This window comes from Berghia stephanieae, chromosome 1 (assembly GCF_034508935.2).
Source record: "Berghia stephanieae isolate SIO BIC M18660-M18661 chromosome 1, UCSD_Bste_1.3, whole genome shotgun sequence".
Taxonomy (NCBI): Eukaryota; Metazoa; Mollusca; class Gastropoda; order Nudibranchia; family Aeolidiidae; genus Berghia; species Berghia stephanieae.
In genome coordinates this window covers 141,685,292-141,702,588 of record NC_088360.1, presented here as the reverse complement: position 1 = coordinate 141,702,588, position 17,297 = coordinate 141,685,292, and the positions used below count along the sequence as shown (strand labels likewise).

The 17,297-nt window shown below is 36.8% G+C and overlaps 1 protein-coding gene across 1 annotated transcript in view; it reads left to right on the top strand.

Annotated features, from left to right (window-relative positions):
• LOC144963383 (ubiquitin-protein ligase E3C-like) overlaps window positions 1-17,297 on the top strand; it is a 40,657-nt gene that overhangs the window by 11,659 nt on the left and 11,701 nt on the right. Inside the window, exons 12-20 of the mRNA XM_078897356.1 lie at window positions 53-210; window positions 623-756; window positions 1,636-1,713; window positions 12,657-12,761; window positions 13,619-13,703; window positions 14,022-14,116; window positions 15,068-15,209; window positions 15,800-16,044; window positions 16,827-16,951. Of these exons, the coding sequence (XP_078753482.1) occupies window positions 53-210; window positions 623-756; window positions 1,636-1,713; window positions 12,657-12,761; window positions 13,619-13,703; window positions 14,022-14,116; window positions 15,068-15,209; window positions 15,800-16,044; window positions 16,827-16,951 (1,167 nt within the window). The remainder of the gene's footprint in view (window positions 1-52; window positions 211-622; window positions 757-1,635; window positions 1,714-12,656; window positions 12,762-13,618; window positions 13,704-14,021; window positions 14,117-15,067; window positions 15,210-15,799; window positions 16,045-16,826; window positions 16,952-17,297) is intronic.

Below are 17,297 nucleotides of genomic sequence, written 5' to 3'. Positions count from 1 at the left end.
TATCCATTGGGATGTATTAGATTGGTTTTTAGAATATCGTATGTTATTTCAGATCCCATACATCGCTAATCAGTATGTTGGCAAATGGTGTTCCCATGTCCAAAGAAAACATTTCTAGAATTATCCCCCTTTTGTCAACGTTTTGCTGTTTGTTTGACCATTCATTATTGACGCTGGATGATGCAGACTTTTATGGTCAAAATATGGAGGGTATGTTTGATTTTATCTTCTTTTAATCTCATCATTGAGATATAACTTTGTCCTTAATTGGCTAGTCATTTTACTGATGTTTAGAATTTTTGTGTTACTGTCTTATTTGCATTTCAGAATTTATACCTGACATAGACACAACTTTGGATGTAGTTTGTTGTTATCATTATTATTATTATTATTATTATTATTATTATTATTATTATTATTATTATTATTGTTGCTGTTGTTGTTGTCATTATTATTATTTTATGGACATAGTGGTATAGCCAATGGTTGTTTGTGGGAGTAACTTATGTTGTTTTAATTTTATTTGAATGTTGTATAAACAAGTATTTTAATAATAATTCCTGTAAGTACAAAGTGTCTTTTCGTGAATTACAATCTATTTCTTGTACTTGAACCTCTTCAGTTTCCAAGTCCAGCATGCCATTCTCACTGGAGGAGATGAGAAATATGTGTTCCATTTTGAGAGATACCTGTGTTGGTATCATTGAGCTGGCTCACCCCGATTCTCGTGTGGCAATTGGAAATGAATATGTGCAGGTTGGTATGCACCAATTGTTTTTCGTTTTGAATTGTTTAAAAAGTGATGTTTTATATAGGGCAATATTCATTAAATATGCTAAAAAACGCTTTATAAGGAGTCCTATGCCAACAGCAACACTGAGCATGTAGGATGAGACATGAAGACAAAATGCCATTTTTTATTTTTCTTTCTGAAACATTTTTTGACAGAGACAATGCTGTTACTGGCTATATTCTCATTTTAAACCTGTGTGCCGTAAGAGAATCTGAGTAAAAAGTTTTCTCCAAGGACTCAACTTTGCATTACCCAAAGTAAGACTTGAACCACAGACCTTCCTGTCCAATGTCAAGTGTCTTACCACAAGACCACAAAGCAGCAATTAAAATGAAAAGGAATGATTTGGTGATTTATTTATTTAACATATTCCTACAGTATTAACGGGCTGTATGGATTTTAATTTGTATTTCACACAATACAAAACCTGTCAGGAACCTATTTCTTGTGCTGACCTTCTTACAACATCAGTCACTGCCTATATTCAGGTGCTCAGTCCACCTGAGTTAATTTTTACCGGCTTCCCTTCAATCAAATTCGAAATTGTTTACAAATTTATTTCATTTAGGTTTGTGATATTACTATGAAATGAAATTCAATCCATGGTTTTGTCTCAATAATTCTTAATTATGTGAACCATTACACATTATATATATGTTTAATTCATGGTTAAAGAAGATTTTATTTGCTCCGTCGAAAATAAATTTGCTGTAAACTATATATCATCAACTGTCATACTTTTGTTTAAGATTTTATTGGTCCTCCTACTTTTTCCCAACTCCCTCTGCTTTTATTTGATCTTTATCCAGTTCCTTTTCTTTTTTTTTTCTTTTCTTTTAAAGTCATTACAGATGAATGATGGGAACTATAGCAAAAGTGAACAAATGTCTTCCACTCATCAATGGGCTTATTTATTTAAGGTGAGTATTCTTTAAGTCACTGGGAGGGTCAGTGTGTATTTTGGCATGGCATAGGTATGATTTGTGAGCATGTCAATCCTTTCGTGTTCCATTTCAAGAATCGCCACATTCTCAAGTCACATGGGGTGTAGGTGTGTATTTTGGCTTAGGTATGTTTTGTGAGCATATTGATCCTTTCATGTTCCATTTCAAGAATCCTCACACTCTCATACATCTAAAGTGTAGGTGTGTATTTTGGCATAGGTATGATTTGTGAGCATATTGATCCTTTCATGTTCCATTTCAAGAATCCTCACACTCTCATACATCTAAAGTGTAGGTGTGTATTTTGGCATAGGTATGATTTGTGAGCATATTGATCCTTTCATGTTCCATTTCAAGAATCCTCACACTCTCATACATCTAAAGTTTAGGTGTGTATTTTGGCATAGGTATGATTTGTGAGCATATTGATCCTTTCGTGTTCCATTTCAAGAATCCTCACACCCTGATACATCTAAAGTGTAGGTGTGTATTTTGGCATAGGTATGATTTGTGAGCATATTGATCCTTTCGTGTTCCATTTCAAGAATCCTCACACTCTCATACATCTAAAGTGTAGGTGTGTATTTTGCATAGGTATGATTTGTGAGCATATTGATCCTTTCGTGTTCCATTTCAAGAATCCTCACACTCTCATACATCTAAAGTGTAGGTGTGTATTTTGGCATAGGTATGATTTGTGAGCATATTGATCCTTTCGTGTTCCATTTCAAGAATCCTCACACTCTCATACATCTAAAGTGTAGGTGTGTATTTTGGCATAGGTATGATTTGTGAGCATATTGATCCTTTCGTGTTCCATTTCAAGAATCCTCACACTCTCATACATCTAAAGTGTAGGTGTGTATTTTGGCATAGGTATGATTTTTGAGCATATTGATCCTTTCGTGTTCCATTTCAAGAATCCTCACACTCTCATACATCTAAAGTGTAGGTGTGTATTTTGGCATAGGTATGATTTTGAGCATATTGATCCTTTCGTGTTCCATTTCAAGAATCCTCACACTCTCATACATCTAAAGTGTAGGTGTGTATTTTGGCATAGGTATGATTTGTGAGCATATTGATCCTTTCGTGTTCCATTTCAAGAATCCTCACACCCTGATACATCTAAAGTGTAGGTGTGTATTTTGGCATAGGTATGATTTGTGAGCATATTGATCCTTTCGTGTTCCATTTCAAGAATCCTCACACTCTCATACATCTAAAGTTTAGGTGTGTATTTTGGCATAGGTATGATTTGTGAGCATATTGATCCTTTCGTGTTCCATTTCAAGAATCCTCACACCTGATACATCTAAAGTGTAGGTGTGTATTTTGGCATAGGTATGATTTGTGAGCATATTGATCCTTTCGTGTTCCATTTCAAGAATCCTCACACTCTCATACATCTAAAGTGTAGGTGTGTATTTTGGCATAGGTATGATTTGTGAGCATATTGATCCTTTCGTGTTCCATTTCAAGAATCCTCACACTCTCATACATCTAAAGTGTAGGTGTGTATTTTGGCATAGGTATGTTTTGTGAGCATATTGATCCTTTCATGTTCCATTTCAAGAATCCTCACACTCTCATACATCTAAAGTTAGGTGTGTATTTTGGCATAGGTATGATTTGTGAGCATATTGATCCTTTCGTGTTCCATTTCAAGAATCCTCACACCCTGATACATCTAAAGTGTAGGTGTGTATTTTGGCATAGGTATGATTTGTGAGCATATTGATCCTTTCGTGTTCCATTTCAAGAATCCTCACACTCTCATACATCTAAAGTTTAGGTGTGTATTTTGGCATAGGTATGATTTGTGAGCATATTGATCCTTTCGTGTTCCATTTCAAGAATCCTCACACCCTGATACATCTAAAGTGTAGGTGTGTATTTTGGCATAGGTATGATTTGTGAGCATATTGATCCTTTCGTGTTCCATTTCAAGAATCCTCACACTCTCATACATCTAAAGTGTAGGTGTGTATTTTGGCATAGGTATGATTTGTGAGCATATTGATACTTTCATGTTCCATTTCAAGAATCCTCACACCCTGATACATCTAAAGTGTAGGTGTGTATTTTGGCATAGGTATGATTTGTGAGCATATTGATCCTTTCGTGTTCCATTTCAAGAATCCTCACACCCTGATACATCTAAAGTGTAGGTGTGTATTTTGGCATAGGTATGGTTTGTGAGCATATTGATCCTTTCGTGTTCCATTTCAAGAATCCTCACACTCTCATACATCTAAAGTGTAGGTGTGTATTTTGGCATAGGTATGGTTTGTAGACTATTGATACTTTTGTGTTTTATTTCAAGAATCCCCACATTCTCTTGAGTGTGTATTTTGACAAAGGAATGGCTTATATAATTTACTATTTATCCTTTTGTGTTTTATTTCTAGAATCTTCACATTCTCTTGAGTGTGTATTTTGACAAAGGAATGGCTTATATAATATACTATTTATCCTTTTGTGTTTTATTTCTAGATTCTTCACATTCTCTTGAATGTGTATTTTGACAAAGGAATGGCTTATATAAGATACTATTTATCCTTTTGTGTTTTATTTCAAGAATCCCCACATTCTCTTGAGTGTGTATTTTGACAAAGGAATGGCTTATATAATATACTATTTATCCTTTTGTGTTTTATTTCTAGAATCTTCACATTCTTCAATCATTTTGAGTGTAGGTGTGTATTTTGACATGAGTATACTTTGTAAAAAGCTTTTGATAGAGTACGCCACGAAGAAATACTAAAACAACTGCACTCCATTGGCGCTGATGAGAAAGACCTCAGACTCATGCAAACATTATACTACACCCAGCAGACATCTATCAAAATCGGAAACTCTACAGGAAATTCCATTCCTATTAAGAAAGGAGTCCGTCAAGGTGTGTTGCCTCACCAGATCTGTTTAATCTATACCAAGAAACAATCATGAGGGGCATAACTAATATGGAGGGAATAAAAGTAGGAGGTCACAACATAAATAATATAAGATACGCAGACGATACGGTACTCATTGCAACATCAGAAATCCAACTTCAAAAGATTGTTGACAAAGTGGTAGTAGATAGTGAAGCCAAGGGAATGGAAGTGAATATCACCAAAACGGAATGCATGGTAATACAGAAAAACCCCGAAAACAACAACACCTGCAATATAACGATTCACGGCGAGCAACTTACCAACGTAGAAAGTTTTAAATACCTAGGTTCAATAGTGACAACAGATGGAAGATGTAACCGAGACATACGAGCAAGAATAACTCAAGCCAAATAGGCCTTCATGGACCTGGGAAACATTTTGAAAAACAAACAGATCTCGTTCGGGATTAGATTCCGAGTCTTGAAGTGCTACGTGTGGCCAATCTTGTTATACGGATGCGAAAGCTGGACTACAAATGCAGAAACACAAAAGAACATTGAAGCTTTTGAAATGTGGTGCTTGAGAAGGATGCAGAGAATATCGTATACTGCACACAAAACGAACGAAGAAGTGCTAAAACAAACCTACCAACAAAGGAAACTAATGCCCTTAATAGCGGATCGACAACTATCCTTTTTCGGACACATAGTAAGGAAAGATAAGAATGAATACCTGGCAAGTTGTGGAAAAATACCTGGTAAACGCGCCCGGGGGAGACAAAGAAAAACACTCATAGACCAACTGAAGGGCTTCACCAACCTAACAATCCAAGAGCTGTTTGAAAAAGCAAGAGACAGGGAGGAATGGAGAGAGATAATTCATGCAGTATCCGAAGCCTGGACCAGGCATGGAACCTAGAAGAAGAAGAAGAATACTTTGTATGCTTTTGATCCTAATTCAATTCATCACAGGAAACTCCTCACAACATACTTGTACATTCAATTATATAAAAATATGTACTTACTTACTTAATCCTCTTCGGGCCTTGAGGCACATAGGGCATCCACCAGACATCTCCATTTTTTGCGATCGGCTGCTTTTGCGGTGGCTGTATTCCAGGACAGGCCTGCTTCCTTTAATTCTTTCTCCATCGTCCTTCGCCAGGTTTCTTTGGGTCTTCCCCGCTTTCTCTTCCCATCTGCTGTCCAGTACAAGGCTGTCTTGGAAGTGACCCTTTTTCCATTCTGGCCACATGACCCAGCCAACGCCATCTTCTTCTTTTTATTTGGCTATCAATGCTAGTGAAGTCAGCTTTCTTTAATAGATCCACTGTTCTTATTTTTATAGGCCAAAATAAATTAAAAATTCTTTTTTAACACTTGTTCTGAAAGGCTTCTAGTTTCTGTATTAAGGAGGATGTCATTTTCCAGCTTTCACTTCCATAAAGCAGTACACTTAAAACATTGCTCTTGTATATTTTCAGCTTTGTCTTTCTCATTATTTGCTTTGATTTCCAAAAGTTTTTCAGCATGCCGAAAGCCTGGTTTGCCTTTTGAATTCTGTGCTTGATATCGTGTTCTGCATTTCCGTCGTCTGTTATTTTGGATCCGAGGTAGGAGAACTCTGTTACCTCTTCAATTATATGTTCATCTATCCTAATTTCACTGTCATGTTTTGGATTCACCCTAATGTACACAGTCTTATCGAAATTTATTTTCAGTCCAATTTTCGAGGCGTTCTTGTGTAGTACGTTTAGTTTCTCTGAGGCGTCTCTGTGTGTACTGGAAACTAACGCGATATCATCTGTGTAGTCTATATCTTCCAGAAAAGATGTCAGTGTCCAGCGAATGCCTCTCTTCTTACCATCAATTGTATTTTTCATGAGCCAGTCTAGAGCCAGGATAAACAGAAGCGGGGAGAGTATGCAGCCTTGTTTTACACCAGTTGTTACATTAAAGCTGTCTGTTAAATTGTTACCACAGATCACTTGGCATTGGTAGTTGCTGTACATTGCTTTGATTAGGTTGACTATCTTCATCGGTATACCATAATGGCGGAGTATTTTCCACAGGGACTCTCTGTGTAAGCTGTCAAAGGCTTTTTCAAAATCGACAAAAATGGTGTAGAGGGGGCTGTTCCATTCAATGCTTTGCTCCAGGATTTGTCTCAGGGTAAATATGTGGTCACTACATGACTTCCCTTTTCTGAACCCTGCCTGCTCTTTTCTAAGAATGTTTTCAATGTGAGGTGAGATTCTTTTCAGAAGGATTCTATTAAAAATTTTGCTCGTTACGGACAGGAGTGTGATTCCACGCCAGTTAGCACAATTTCCTAGGTCTCCTTTCTTGGCTATTTTATGGATGATGCCTTTCTGCCAATCCTCTGGTATTTCTTCCTTTTCCCAAATGTTGGTGAACAGTTTACTGAGAATTTTGGACATTTCTTGCGAGTTCGCTTTAAGCATTTCCGCAGTGATTTTGTCAATACCTGGGGCCTTGCCATTTTTTTGTTGTTGTATTGCCTCGTGCACCTCATGCTCAGTGATTGGACCAAGATTAACCTCTACGTCCCTTTCTGCTTCTGGGATATCTGTGTAAGAAGATGGGTCTGGTCTGTTCAGAAGGTTTGCGAAATATTCTCTCCATCTTTCAATTTTCTCCTTTTCGTCTGTGATGACACTACCATCTTGGGATTTTAATGGTTTCTCTTGACCATAACTTCTGTTTCCCAAGAGCTTTTTTGTGATTTTGTATAGTGTTTGTGTGTCGTGTCTTACAGCTGCATTTTCTGCTTCAGTTGCTAAATTTTCTGCAAAATCTCTTTTGTCTTTCCTTGTGGATTTTTTCACTTCTTTATCCTTCAATGAGTATTCACTGGATAGCCTTTCTTTCAGTCGGGGGGGATTTAGCGTTCAGGAGATTTAGTTTGATTGATTTTCTTTGGTTAATGAGCTCCCATGACCTTGCTGATATCCAATTCTCTGTATTGGATTTATTGTGTCCTAAGTGTTCAGTGGCACTTTCCTGCATGACGTGGTTAAAATCTTGGATTGTCATGTTTGTAATATCTTGTATTGCACTGAATTTGTTTCTGACTGAGATATTGAAATTGTTTTGGATATCTGGGATTTTCAATTTATCTGTGTTGAAACGTTTCTCCTTCTGTTTTGCTATTTTTGTTTTCATCAATTTAGTAGAGATTTTGGCTGTGACAAGATGGTGGTCACTTCCAATGTCTGCCAATCGTCTGACTCTGACATCGTTTAGGCTGCTCTTCCATTTTCTGTTTATAATTATATGGTCTATCTGACTTTCTGTTTTCCCATCTGGTGATTTCCATGTCAATTTGTGGATGTTTTGTGTGGGAAGAAAGTTCCACCAATAATGAAGTTGTGTTCTTCACAAAATTCTGCCAGTCTGCTTCCATTGTTGTTCATTAACCCTATGCCCTCCTTTCCAACGGACTGATTTGTTTGTGTATTGCCAACTCTAGCATTAAGGTCTCCGATGATCATGAGCATATCATGTCTTGGAATGTTTTCAACGGCCATTCTTAGAATATCGTAAAATTCTTCTTTGTTTTCTTCATCTGAATCCTCTGTAGGTGCGTAGCATGTGAGGATTGATAGCTTGGTGTATTTTGAGTTGTGTCTTGTGTATAAAAGTCTTTCACTTATCGGTTTCCATTCCAATAGTGACTTGTTGTTTTGCCTGGCTATCAAGAGGGCAACACCTTCTCTGTGTTGGTCATCCTTTCGTCCTGACCAAATGATCAGGTCGCCATTTGAGAGTTGGCGCTTCCCAGCTCCTGTCCATCTTGCCTCTGATATGCCTAGCAAATCGATCTTGTAGTTCAACATCTCGCGCTGGGCTTGTGCCAGTTTTCCTGTTTGATATAGGGTCCTAACATTCCAGCACGAGACATTGAGCTTGCGTTTTGGTGACAACAGATCTGCAATCTGGTCGGGGGCGTCCTTTCGGCTTTGACCTCCTACCGTCATGAAGCCAGTATTCTGGTCCGCTTCTCTGCTGCCGCCGGTTGTGGATTTATGTCTGGTTTCTGTTTCTGTAACAGTTTGCTTTTTATGAGGTGGGTTGTTAACCCTACGCTCAACCCCCATTCCTGGAGGGCCGGTGGATTACTCTTCGTCTGATCTCTCTCCTTTTTTCTCTTATTAGAGGTCCGAGGTTCGAGATACGCAAGCCCTCCCACCACGACAAGGTGATAATCCGTCGGGAGAGATAAAAATATGTGGTAATGGTTTATACTTTTACCCATACTTATTTAGTAGTATGTGTGTATGGTTTTTGTTTTCATTTTCTTTCTTAAAGAAAACAATGTTTGGCCATTATCATTTCCTTTTCTTTCACTAATGTGGAGGAGATAGGTCATTGGTAAATACCCTCAATTTGTCACTTTCCTGAACCAAACTATATGCTACTCCATGACTCAAGAACTTTGTGAAACCCCCCCCCCCCCCCCCCCTTCTCCTCCTTGTTATCATTTCCCATAGATTTCAATCCATTGTCTTTATTTTTTAATTCCCACATTATGCACAGTGTTGTTGAATAGATAATAAATAGGTCTTTGTTTCATCCACAGGCTGTTTCCACTCTGGTTAGACAACTGCATAATAGAGACAGCCGTCGGCCATTTTGTCCATTCAACCATTGGCTTGCCTCCAAAATTAACATTAGAACAGAGAGGGTAAATACCAATTTTTAATCAATACTTGGTATAAAACTTGATCTCTGATTGTAAATGGTTTATGTATTTAACAATACTTTTGAGCATTTAGAAGGTGCTCAAAATTAGCTCTCTCTTTATTGTCCCTTGGGGGGGGGGGGGAGGGAGGTGGAGAAAACATTGCACTATGACCCAGAAGGTCCCTGGTTCGACTCAGAAGTTCCCTGGTTTGAGCCCTCTTTGGACACTGTCATTTGTTTTTCTTTGGGCAAGGTTTAAACCCCCAACTTGCTTGCTTTGGACACCATGGGGACACCATTAGAAATTATTTTTTTTTGATAGGTTGTCTATATTCTTTGCAACAGCATCTCACGATACAATGCTATGCGGAATTGCTTTTTAAACAAGAAAATTAAAGGAAAATTTTTCTCCCCTTTTCTAAATATATTTTGTAACTATTTTGTTTTAGTAATAAGAACGTGATTTGTTAATTTATTTGAATGATACGCAGTCAAAGATCAAATGGTACTCTGTTCACAAAATTTCTAACCAATAGTATTATTGATCTTCCTTTCAGATTGTAGTAAAAACAAATTTAAAGGGAATTTTTGTAGAAGTTTTTGAATCACAAAAAATAAAACCCGAAAGAATTTGGCCCTAACTTATAAAAATACCCCTATTTTTAAAATTTACATTTTTATTATCGAGAATTTTTTTAGTTTTGTGTATTTGATTTTTTTCTTATTGGAAATGGTGCTTAAGATAAAAAATATGTAAACATGTAATGAATTTAGATAGTTTAAAACAAAAAAAAAATTTTCAGGGACTCTCTGTGTAAGCTGTCAAAGGCTTTTTCAAAATCGACAAAAATGGTGTAGAGGGGGCTGTTCCATTCAATGCTTTGCTCCAGGATTTGTCTCAGGGTAAATATGTGGTCACTACATGACTTCCCTTTTCTGAACCCTGCCTGCTCTTTTCTAAGAATGTTTTCAATGTGAGGTGAGATTCTTTTCAGAAGGATTCTATTAAAAATTTTGCTCGTTACGGACAGGAGTGTGATTCCACGCCAGTTAGCACAATTTCCTAGGTCTCCTTTCTTGGCTATTTTATGGATGATGCCTTTCTGCCAATCCTCTGGTATTTCTTCCTTTTCCCAAATGTTGGTGAACAGTTTACTGAGAATTTTGGACATTTCTTGCGAGTTCGCTTTAAGCATTTCCGCAGTGATTTTGTCAATACCTGGGGCCTTGCCATTTTTTTGTTGTTGTATTGCCTCGTGCACCTCATGCTCAGTGATTGGACCAAGATTAACCTCTACGTCCCTTTCTGCTTCTGGGATATCTGTGTAAGAAGATGGGTCTGGTCTGTTCAGAAGGTTTGCGAAATATTCTCTCCATCTTTCAATTTTCTCCTTTTCGTCTGTGATGACACTACCATCTTGGGATTTTAATGGTTTCTCTTGACCATAACTTCTGTTTCCCAAGAGCTTTTTTGTGATTTTGTATAGTGTTTGTGTGTCGTGTCTTACAGCTGCATTTTCTGCTTCAGTTGCTAAATTTTCTGCAAAATCTCTTTTGTCTTTCCTTGTGGATTTTTTCACTTCTTTATCCTTCAATGAGTATTCACTGGATAGCCTTTCTTTCAGTCGGGGGGATTTAGCGTTCAGGAGATTTAGTTTGATTGATTTTCTTTGGTTAATGAGCTCCCATGACCTTGCTGATATCCAATTCTCTGTATTGGATTTATTGTGTCCTAAGTGTTCAGTGGCACTTTCCTGCATGACGTGGTTAAAATCTTGGATTGTCATGTTTGTAATATCTTGTATTGCACTGAATTTGTTTCTGACTGAGATATTGAAATTGTTTTGGATATCTGGGATTTTCAATTTATCTGTGTTGAAACGTTTCTCCTTCTGTTTTGCTATTTTTGTTTTCATCAATTTAGTAGAGATTTTGGCTGTGACAAGATGGTGGTCACTTCCAATGTCTGCCAATCGTCTGACTCTGACATCGTTTAGGCTGCTCTTCCATTTTCTGTTTATAATTATATGGTCTATCTGACTTTCTGTTTTCCCATCTGGTGATTTCCATGTCAATTTGTGGATGTTTTTGTGTGGGAAGAAAGTTCCACCAATAATGAAGTTGTGTTCTTCACAAAATTCTGCCAGTCTGCTTCCATTGTTGTTCATTAACCCTATGCCCTCCTTTCCAACGGACTGATTTGTTTGTGTATTGCCAACTCTAGCATTAAGGTCTCCGATGATCATGAGCATATCATGTCTTGGAATGTTTTCAACGGCCATTCTTAGAATATCGTAAAATTCTTCTTTGTTTTCTTCATCTGAATCCTCTGTAGGTGCGTAGCATGTGAGGATTGATAGCTTGGTGTATTTTGAGTTGTGTCTTGTGTATAAAAGTCTTTCACTTATCGGTTTCCATTCCAATAGTGACTTGTTGTTTTGCCTGGCTATCAAGAGGGCAACACCTTCTCTGTGTTGGTCATCCTTTCGTCCTGACCAAATGATCAGGTCGCCATTTGAGAGTTGGCGCTTCCCAGCTCCTGTCCATCTTGCCTCTGATATGCCTAGCAAATCGATCTTGTAGTTCAACATCTCGCGCTGGGCTTGTGCCAGTTTTCCTGTTTGATATAGGGTCCTAACATTCCAGCACGAGACATTGAGCTTGCGTTTTGGTGACAACAGATCTGCAATCTGGTCGGGGGCGTCCTTTCGGCTTTGACCTCCTACCGTCATGAAGCCAGTATTCTGGTCCGCTTCTCTGCTGCCGCCGGTTGTGGATTTATGTCTGGTTTCTGTTTCTGTAACAGTTTGCTTTTTATGAGGTGGGTTGTTAACCCTACGCTCAACCCCCATTCCTGGAGGGCCGGTGGATTACTCTTCGTCTGATCTCTCTCCTTTTTTCTCTTATTAGAGGTCCGAGGTTCGAGATACGCAAGCCCTCCCACCACGACAAGGTGATAATCCGTCGGGAGAGATAAAAATATGTGGTAATGGTTTATACTTTTACCCATACTTATTTAGTAGTATGTGTGTATGGTTTTTGTTTTCATTTTCTTTCTTAAAGAAAACAATGTTTGGCCATTATCATTTCCTTTTCTTTCACTAATGTGGAGGAGATAGGTCATTGGTAAATACCCTCAATTTGTCACTTTCCTGAACCAAACTATATGCTACTCCATGACTCAAGAACTTTGTGAAACCCCCCCCCCCCCCCCCCCTTCTCCTCCTTGTTATCATTTCCCATAGATTTCAATCCATTGTCTTTATTTTTTAATTCCCACATTATGCACAGTGTTGTTGAATAGATAATAAATAGGTCTTTGTTTCATCCACAGGCTGTTTCCACTCTGGTTAGACAACTGCATAATAGAGACAGCCGTCGGCCATTTTGTCCATTCAACCATTGGCTTGCCTCCAAAATTAACATTAGAACAGAGAGGGTAAATACCAATTTTTAATCAATACTTGGTATAAAACTTGATCTCTGATTGTAAATGGTTTATGTATTTAACAATACTTTTGAGCATTTAGAAGGTGCTCAAAATTAGCTCTCTCTTTATTGTCCCTTGGGGGGGGGGGGGGAGGGAGGTGGAGAAAACATTGCACTATGACCCAGAAGGTCCCTGGTTCGACTCAGAAGTTCCCTGGTTTGAGCCCTCTTTGGACACTGTCATTTGTTTTTCTTTGGGCAAGGTTTAACCCCCAACTTGCTTGCTTTGGACACCATGGGGACACCATTAGAAATTATTTTTTTTTGATAGGTTGTCTATATTCTTTGCAACAGCATCTCACGATACAATGCTATGCGGAATTGCTTTTTAAACAAGAAAATTAAAGGAAAATTTTTCTCTCCTTTTCTAAATATATCTTGTCAACTATTTTGATTTTAGTAATCAAAGAACGTCGACTTTGTTCAATATTATATTGATATGATACAGCACGTCAAAGATCAAATGGGATACTCTGTTCACTAAAATCTCAACCATCATAGTATTATTGATCATTCCTTTCAGATTGTAGTAAACAAACAAATCTTGAAGACAATTGTAGAAGTTATATGAATCATCAAAAATAAAATCCGTCAAGAATTATGAGCACCTACACTTATGAACCTAGCACTATCTGTATAATTACATTTTTAATTATCTGAGAACTTTTTTAGCTATTGTGAAATATTTGATTGATGTCATTATTGGAAAATGGTGACGTTAAGATCAAACTATCGTGAACACTGTCAATGAATTTCATGATATGATTGAACAAGAAATTTTGAATATTATTTTTCTCTTCTCACCAGCCTGCTCAAATATACGAGTCACAGAATGGCATTTTCACTCGGAGGGATTTTGGCTCGCTTGCCTCATTGACCAAAATGAATGCAGGTTAGTTGAATAAGCTCACAACTGTGTCGCTTTGACTAAGTCTGTATGTGTGTTTGTGAGAGAGAGAGAGAGAGAGAGAGAGAGAGAGAGAGAGAGAGAGAGAGAGAGAGAGAAAATAAGTCAACAACATAAACCTTATAAAGAAAAAGATAGCCCTTTCCAATTCCTCTCAAAAAAAAATTAAAAAAAAAAAGCAGAGATATGAAAAAAAGTGAGAAAAGTCAGATCTCAATTGCTTTTCAAACAATCTAATCATTTTTTTTATCCCCTTATAAATTGTTGCCTTATTCTTGACCCATATTTTGTACCTCCCTTTAGATATGGACGGGCCCCCACTAGCCAATCGTGATGTGAGGAACTTGGTTATTTTGACAGAATTACCATTTGTGGTGTCTTTTCTGGACAGGGTCAAGGTAAGCTGATCGTGAATTGGGTCACTAATGGCGGTGATTGTTGTTTGACTTTCACAATAGTCAAGGCATAGTAAACACTCTGACATCAGCACTACAAATATGATATTTTTGGTTTACTCTTCTTTTTTTTTTCCAATTATTTGTTGCCTTTATTATTCAATGGTAATGATATTTTGAAAAAGTGAATCTTGCTAGTTTTTATGTGGTCACAAAAAGAAATTTGAGAGTATTGTAAATTTGAATATTTTAAGCAAACTGTCTGAAAGATGTAATTGTGGTGTAACCTCAGTAGATCACGCAATGCGCTGTAAATTTATTAGTGGCATTTAAATGTTTTTACAGTTATGGCTAACTGCCTTAAATCTGTGGTGTAAACCCTGTAAATCTAGTAATCCAAAAAAGTACCCAAAATTAGAGAAGTGTATGTGATCAGTAATGGGGTTGGCGTGAATCCTTTTTATTTCTCTTAAAAAAAAAAATAATTGGATAACTGGCTTTCCTAAAATAAGAACGAAAAGAATTGAGGAATTTTGTACACGTCTGTACATAAATTTCCTTTTTTTTTGTTAGGTATGAATATAAAATTATTATTACTATTATTATTACTTGGTGTATGGGTTGTTTTTACTAGGCAGCACGGTGTGATCTCCAATTGCTAGACACCATCTTTCATTTCCATATCAGTTAGTGTGATCATATTGCTTTTTAAAAATTGATGACTTTGACGAAAAAAAAACATTTATTAATATATCAGAATTTTGTTGTTTACCTTACTTCATTTCATTCTCATGACCGAGATGATCGTAGAGGAGACATGAGAGATGATTTTGCAGTAAGGGCCCTCCATCCAGATCTGTCATCAGCTTTTCTCATTAAAGTTTGGCTATCCATTCTTTACATGGTCCATCCAGCACTTTGTATGTTGTTTACACTACTTTCCTTTTTCTGTAGATTCTTCAGACTTTGCTGGCCGTAGACAAGAGAGATAACCAAGGAGATTTGCAATCTTTTGGCATGGGTCCGTCCATCAACATCAACATCAGAAGGAATTTTATTTATGAGGATGCTTTTGAAAAACTTTCTTATGAAAATGGTATGTGTGCTGTTGATTGATTGATTGATAATTATTGATTTTGATTATGCAGTGCAGAGTTTTTGAATTAAGAATAGTTGGGGGGTTGTTCTTTTTCTTTATTTTTGTTAGGGATTTCTTTTTTAGTCTCTTGACAGGTAAGCCTGTGGTGGGAATTTTAAAATTGGAACTTTAAAAAATTGATACTTTGTATCAACATTTAAGTCAGATGGTCCGACATTAAACATATTCAATTCATTGAAAGTCTACATAGAATGCATTTTATTTTTGATATCCAAATTTTTAAGTTCTTGAAAGGCCATGAAAAGTGAGTAAAGAATAATATTAAAATTTTTTGTAGCCCTTGCTTTACAAACATGACACTCAAATTTTTGGTATTCCCAGCAATTTATCTTATTCAATCTATTTTGTAATATGTAATTAAAAGGAGTCCTTCAAAGTGTCCCCTCTACATTTTTATATTCTGAAACTCTGGTTAAAATTTGTTTTATTTCCCTCCTATGATATGCATGCTTAGTAGATGCATTTTGTTTTTTGTTCTTTTTTTTTGTTGTTGTATTTTTAAACTTATTAATATGTTTCTTTCTTAGAACCTAATCTGAAGAAGAAGATTCGTATCCAACTGCTGAATGCCGCAGGCTTGGATGAGGCTGGTATTGACGGAGGTGGAATTTTTCGAGAGTTTCTCTCCGAGTTGATGAAGACTGGATTTGATCCAAATCGAGGATTTTTCTGCTACACTGCAGATCGTCTGCTGTATCCAAATCCAGAGGCTGGTCTTTTGGTGGACAATTTCACCACCCACTACTACTTTCTTGGAAGGATCTTGGGAAAGGTATATCAAGATATGTTTTGATATCAATTTGGGCAATGAAAAGAGTTAATGTTAATAAAATGTGTTAAAAGTGACAAGTTTTTTTGGACTCATAATCTTTAATCTAAATTTACATGGCATATTCATTTTATTTGATGTTGAATGAAATGTAAACGATAATATATATTTATTTTCATTCATTCATTCATTTAAAACTACTGTGGAATCTGCATAAAGTTAACACTCTTAAAGTCAACTTCTTTTTAAAGTCAACACCTCCTGTTGTTCTTTATCTTTGTGTGTTCCATTGTAAATGGATAAACTCAACCTTGCTTAACTCTCTCGAGTTCATATGCTTGGAAAATTGAACAATTTTGTTCGAATTTCAACGAGGGTGAATTTGAGAGTTCAAAGCAACCAATGTTTCTCGTTCTGATGCTGGCTTTACAAGGATTCCACTGTATGTAACTTTTGTTTTTCAATGTTCCATCCTAAATGCTACAACAGTTGTTATAATAGCTTTTGAAATACAAATTTTGACAGATTCTCTATTCTGTAAATTTTGTCATTGTTCGAAAAATAAAAAAAAGAAAAGTACAATGGAAATGAATTATCATGTTATTCTTTACTCATTTTTCAAATTGCAGTATATTTTAGTTTCATTGTATTTATTACATAGAAATATAAAAGACATTTAGGTCAATGCCATATTTACCACCTTCCTAATGCTTAAATGGCTTGAAAGCGTTAGTAGCACAGTTAAAATCCTAGCAACTAACAAACAAATTCCTATCTTTTAACAGGCATTGATGGAGAATTTGATGGTGGAGATCCCGTTTGCTTCCTTCTTCTTGTCCAAGATTCTCTCCCCTTCCAATGTCAGTCTGGACATCCACCACCTACAGTCCCTAGACCCCTTGCTTTACAAGTAGGATACTCAGACATTTCACTCAAAATTTTTATTCTTTTCAACAAGATTTTTTATTCTTTCCATTTTACATCAACTCATTTTGTGAAATATGATAAAAAGTAGCTCTTCAGAGCTCCAAGGCTCATATGGAGTCGTAATTTATTTTTGTTTCTGTAGTGTTCAACTAGTGATAGCAATTGCTTGCTACCTTTTGGATATGACACTAGTCTATTGCAAAGCACTTTACACCAGATCTAACAAACCCAGCTGTCCAATCGCTGCCAGCCATTGAGGGTTAGAAAAAATCTTGAAGGCTCCCAGAATTGATGCTTGTCCCTTTGTTTGTGAGGAGAGTGCTTTACCA